Consider the following 5412-nt stretch of genomic DNA (forward strand, 5'->3'; position numbering starts at 1 on the left):
AGATGAATGAAAATTAAAGTAGATCATTTGGTAGCCAAAGGAAAAGAGGATACAGAATGTTTTTCATAGTTGACCTTCATTCACATAAGAAATCCAAGTATACATTTCAAAATACATTCAAGTATTTTCATGGAAGTACTTAAAACATTTTTATTAGAAATCTCAAAGTTTGAATGACTTGACAAATGTGGTATAAATTTAGTTCATTTGTCTACATTAAAAAAATGCTTTTGTTATAATGTTTATTTTCAAGTTGTACTGACTAAAAACAGAATTAATATTTACGAATTCCCATTAAAATAAAAACAGAATATTTCATATGGTAATGCTATCAATTTATTATAAATAAGTAAATGAGCTCAACTAATCAAAGGATGTATAGAGGAAAGAGTGGGCTAGTCAGACTTGAAGAGCCATAATGACCTGATCCACATGTGTAGGATAAAAATGTTGAAAAGACACCTCTAAACTGGACTCCCTGAAGTAATACTGTCCCTGAGGATTTCAGGCAAATGCATAAAATCTCAGGACCCTGGTAGTAATCTCTCTGACAGTCCTATTGTGATTCATCCCATCCTAGCATATGAGAAGTCCATTTAAAGCAGGTGAGTGAATTTGTTTTCTTTCTGTGGGATGAAATTTCAGGCAAGAATGCCCTATCCAGACTAGATGTTACAGGACCCAAGGTAGGTGGTTGAAAATATCAGGACCATTGTCTCCAGTTAAATAGACAGAATTGGAGAGACAAAAGCAGTTGTGTGCTAGAGCCACCTTTACTGGCTCATTTGTGCCCATTCCTTGCAAACTCCACCTTCACAGGCATCATGTTGCTACCTGGGAAGAGACCATGGTAGGAGAACACCACTGCAGAAATTGGCAAATACTAACAATCAGGACTTTGTATTTACATGTGTATTTAAAGTATGTGCATTTGAGCTGCATTGCCAGCATACCACTGAACCACAGTCATAAATATGGGTTATCTCCAGTAGAATGGAAACTGCTATCTGGGAGAAGAGAGTGGGAAGACTCTAGGAATGAATACCCTCATTAGCTCTCAGTATTCCAAGGATCCCTAAGCCCTTCCTGAGAAGGTTCAACATTGACCCCAGACCCTTACTACTTAAAGAGGCTTATTTATGGATACTCTGCACTGATACTTTGGCACACCCAACCAATATTTGTAATTGGGTGGTTCTGTTCAACATTTTGAGGGGCTATATTTTGCCTAGGTGTGCTCAGATCTGTAACTGCACAGACAAGCAAAACAATCCTTAGACCCCAGAAAGTTTAAAATCAAGAGGGGAAACATTGCCAGATAATCAAATGTGCTCCTACCCTTGAGACTGATGTTCTGGTGATGAGACTCTTTGTGCAATCAGAGGGAAAGAAGATGTGTGGGGAAAAGATTCACACAAGTACCTTGCTGGCTTAGTGTGCAGATGGTGAAAAGCACCCTGAATATTGGTAATACTCTTGCAAACACAGAAAGGAGAAACAAGTAAATCCTCCAGGATGCTGAAGATACCTGAATCAAGACTGAGAAGACACTCATGAGGTATTTGAGAAGTTGTTTTAAATTTGATTAGCAAACAAGAAACTAAAGTACTCACAACTTTACCCAAGCACTGAACTCCTTAGCATCTCTCCTCTGCCTCCCAGAAGAAAAATTCTCTTTACTCCCGAATTATCCAATGTCTACTCTCATCTGTAAGCTGGTTCTCTTTTTAGTTACTTAACATTTACATTGCTTCATTTTAATCACCTTTCCTGTTTTGACTTTGTTGACATAAGACACATACACCTAGCCCTTAGCTCCCAATGGCATTGTCACATCCATTTCAATTTCTTCCATCTCTCCCAGGAAGATGGCCTTCCTCAGGGCACTATATATTCTCAAGTGGTTGAGAGGCCAGAGGCTGACCTGGTTGGTGGCAGTTGCTGATCACAGTAGGCACTCTCAGATGTCTCTACTGAACTCCCATATCATGGTTTTGGTTTTAAGACAATTTTAACTATTACTTAGAAAGTAATACAGGAATGAAAATAGGAGTAGAATTTCCTACTCTGGAAATTAAATTTAGAGTGAAGGGAATCAAACTTGGAAAGGCAGAAAACAAATGATTATGTTAACACTATGTGCTAGATCCTCAATCATGCAGAGAACTTGAAAGCTGTTATGTACTTCATGATGTCATGGGCCCCTGAACTTCTCACAACCTGAGTGTTGCACTAAGCTCCTCTCCTGAGAATGGAGATTGGGGTGTCAATCAAGTTCAACATATAGAGCGGGCATGGAAGAGGGAAAATCCTAGAGTTTGGTCTTCATAGTATAAACTATTTCTTTTTACAAACACCAGTGCTGGCTGATTCAATGGAATAATGAGTCCTGGGCTCACTAGACATATGATTTCTTTTAGATTCTGAAACAGCTTAACCTTTTTTCTGTCTTCTCCATCAGTTCTTAGAATTTGGGCTGACTAGCCTTCCTTCCATATTTTCACCCAGTATGTGAAGTACTAGTATGATGGATAACAGAACTACTTATGAATTTCTCAGCCTTCAGTGGCCTGGAGACCTGGTCCACAAATGTTTCAGATATTATTAGAATCTCATCACTGTTGCATACAGAGGCACTGATAAGGAAACACATCAAATATTGGTGGAGTTTAAACATAAACAATATAAAACCCATGTTGTATTATCCTTGTTTACTCTGTAGTTGAAAGGATAGGACATCACTACCTGCTCAGGAAACACCTTTGTTCTCCTCCTCCCCTGACCCACTACCTACTGGTCTCAAGACTTCTCAGTTTCATTCAGTTCAGAAAAGTCTTTTGTTCCTTAACCTATTCACAGGAGATAAAAACATATGTATTACTCTCTTAGAATTTCCAAGTCAAGGCTATATTCTTAGAGATGTGGCAAGATTAGTGAGCCTAAATGTACTATTTGCAGAAATTAGTGGTGAAAACACCTACTTGCCTGTGTTGTTAGAACCCAGTAATGAAGTACCTTAGGTAGCATTACATTAGTCTCTAACATAGAGATTTTTTAAAAAAAAGCTTATCCTATCTATTTCACTGTGATTGCAATTGATCAATATATTAGTCTATAATACAATAATTTCAGTGTCCTGACATTCCAGACTTTGTCATCTTTCTCCCTTTCAAACTATCTTCCACTGGCTGACTGGTTAATACAGTATATCTAAATTGTTCTCCAGTTTCTTAACTCATCATGGATGACCATTCACTCACAGACAAAGTCCAGGATCTATATTCTGAGCAACTGTGCTTTGGCTACCATCTTTCCTCCAATTACCCAAATTTACATTGCCACACACACACAGATCTGAAAGCAGCTTTAAACTGACTTGGTATTTGCATGGCAAACATTTCTCCTTAAATTCCCAAATGACCTAGCTTCATTCTGTACTTGGTACTCCCACCAACTACTGCCATCCTAAACTATCCTCAAAAGTAAGCTCAAAAATAACTTCTTAAAACCAACACAAGTACATACTGAAGTAACCCTTCCATTGTATTCAGTTTATTTTATATCAGTTTAATTAGTACCAAAAAGATGTTAATCATTAACTTAATCATTTAATTTTCTGTACTTGTATAAGGGTCTATCTTATTAGTGAGACTAAGACCTCATTCAAAAATCATGTCTTATTTATTTGTTTATCTATATGCGTTGTAACTCCTGACATCCTCACAATGAAATAGGATCATGTAGGTACCAAAAGCACCTGGCAATATCAAAGAGAAAAATATAGACATATATAAAATCTGAATTTTTTTCTGCCTCTGTATATAGGTGGTAAGATCTTAAAAGATTTCCACACAAGTATGACTACCTCAAACCACACTGGTGTTAGCCACACTGTCTTCTATTTGCTGGGCATCCCTGGCCTTGAGGACAAACACATGTGGATTTCCATCCCCTTCTTCATCTCCTATGTCATCACCCTGCTTGGGAACAGTCTGCTCATCTTCATTATTGTCACCAAGCACAGCCTCCACGCACCCATGTACCTCTTCCTCTGCATGCTGGCTGGAACTGACATCATCCTCTCCACATGCACAGTACCTCAGGACTTGGCCATCTTCTGGTTCAATGCTGGAGAGATCTCCCTGAGTCGCTGCATTGCTCAGATATTCTTCCTCACTTCCACTTTCGTCTGTGAGTCAGGGATCTTGCTGGTGATGGCATTTGATCGCTACATTGCCATATGTTACCCACTGAGATACACCACCATTCTTACACAGGCACTGATTGGGAAAATTGGTGCTGTCATCTTTCTGAGAAGTTACTGTACAATATTCCCCGTGATATTTCTTCTGAAAAGACTGACTTTCTGCAAAAGTAACATCCTCCCAAATACTACTTGTAAGCACATTATTTTGGCCAAAATTTCCTGTAATGACATACGAGTAAATATCTGGTATGGTTTTTTTGTCCTAATATCAACCTTAGTCTTAGATGTTGTGCTAATTTTTGTTTCATATGTGCTTATTCTCCATGCTGTCTTTCACATCCCATCCCAAGATGCTCGCCACAAAGCTCTCAACACATGTGGCTCCCATGTCTGTGTCATCATCCTCTTTTATGGTCCTGGGATCTTCTCAGTCCTCACTCAGCGGTTTGGACGCCACATTGCACTCCATATTCATGTTCTGCTGGCCAGTGTGTATATTCTCATTCCACCTATGTCAAATCCCATTATTTATGGGATTAAGACCAAGCAGATTCGGGACCTGGTAGTTTCTTTCTTGTTTCCAATACAAAAATGACTTTCTTTCTTTCTTTCTTTCTTTCTTTCTTTCTTTCTTTCTTTCTTTCTTTCCTTACTTATTTATTTAGTTAGTTAGTTATTTTTATTCTTATTTATTCTATTAAAAGTGTCCCAGTTCCCCCCCCCTTTCCCTCCTCTGTCCAGTGACAGCATGGCTGAAACTGGAGACTATTAATGCTAAGTGATATAAGCCAATTAGTGAAAGACAAATACCATATGATCTCACTTATAAGAGGAATCTAATGAACAAAACAAACTAATGAGGAAAACAGAACCAGAGACAGGAAAACAGGGAACAAACAAACTGACAGCTACCAGAGGAAAGAAAAGACCTTAATGACAGAATCTAACCTTATACTTTTCTCTGTTAGTCTTACAATGCTTGAGGTTACTTTTTTTTATCAGGATGTGGAGGGTACAGTGTAGATACAAGTCAAATGTCTCTGTGTCTTGTTTTCTTAGAGCAATTGATTCGTAATGTGTTGGTAAATGTTTCTTGCAAAGTCTTGAATAAGCTATTAGCTATCAGTCTCTCTGGGGTCTTATATCATTCATAGAATTTACAACTGGATCAGTTCATCTCTCTACTTCTAGACTGAAGGTTAGAA

The 5412-nt window shown here is 38.2% G+C and overlaps 1 protein-coding gene across 1 annotated transcript; it reads left to right on the top strand.

The window, feature by feature from the left end:
• The first annotated feature begins 3857 nt into the window (after positions 1-3857).
• Positions 3858-4802, top strand: LOC123805614 (olfactory receptor 52B4-like). Its single transcript, XM_045818283.1, has one exon. The coding sequence runs from the start codon at positions 3858-3860 to the stop codon at positions 4800-4802; it is 945 nt and encodes a 314-aa protein (XP_045674239.1).
• Positions 4803-5412: the final 610 nt, after the last annotated feature.

The sequence above is a fragment of the Phyllostomus hastatus genome, unplaced genomic scaffold, assembly GCF_019186645.2.
Source record: "Phyllostomus hastatus isolate PE091 unplaced genomic scaffold, TTU_PhHast_1.1 phas_scaffold_317, whole genome shotgun sequence".
NCBI classification, from domain to species: domain Eukaryota; kingdom Metazoa; phylum Chordata; class Mammalia; order Chiroptera; family Phyllostomidae; genus Phyllostomus; species Phyllostomus hastatus.

Excerpts from the sequence above, each read along its gene's own strand:
- LOC123805614 (XM_045818283.1), top strand. The coding sequence starts at position 3,858 with ATGACTACCTCAAACCACACTGGTGTTAGCCACACTGTCTTCTATTTG.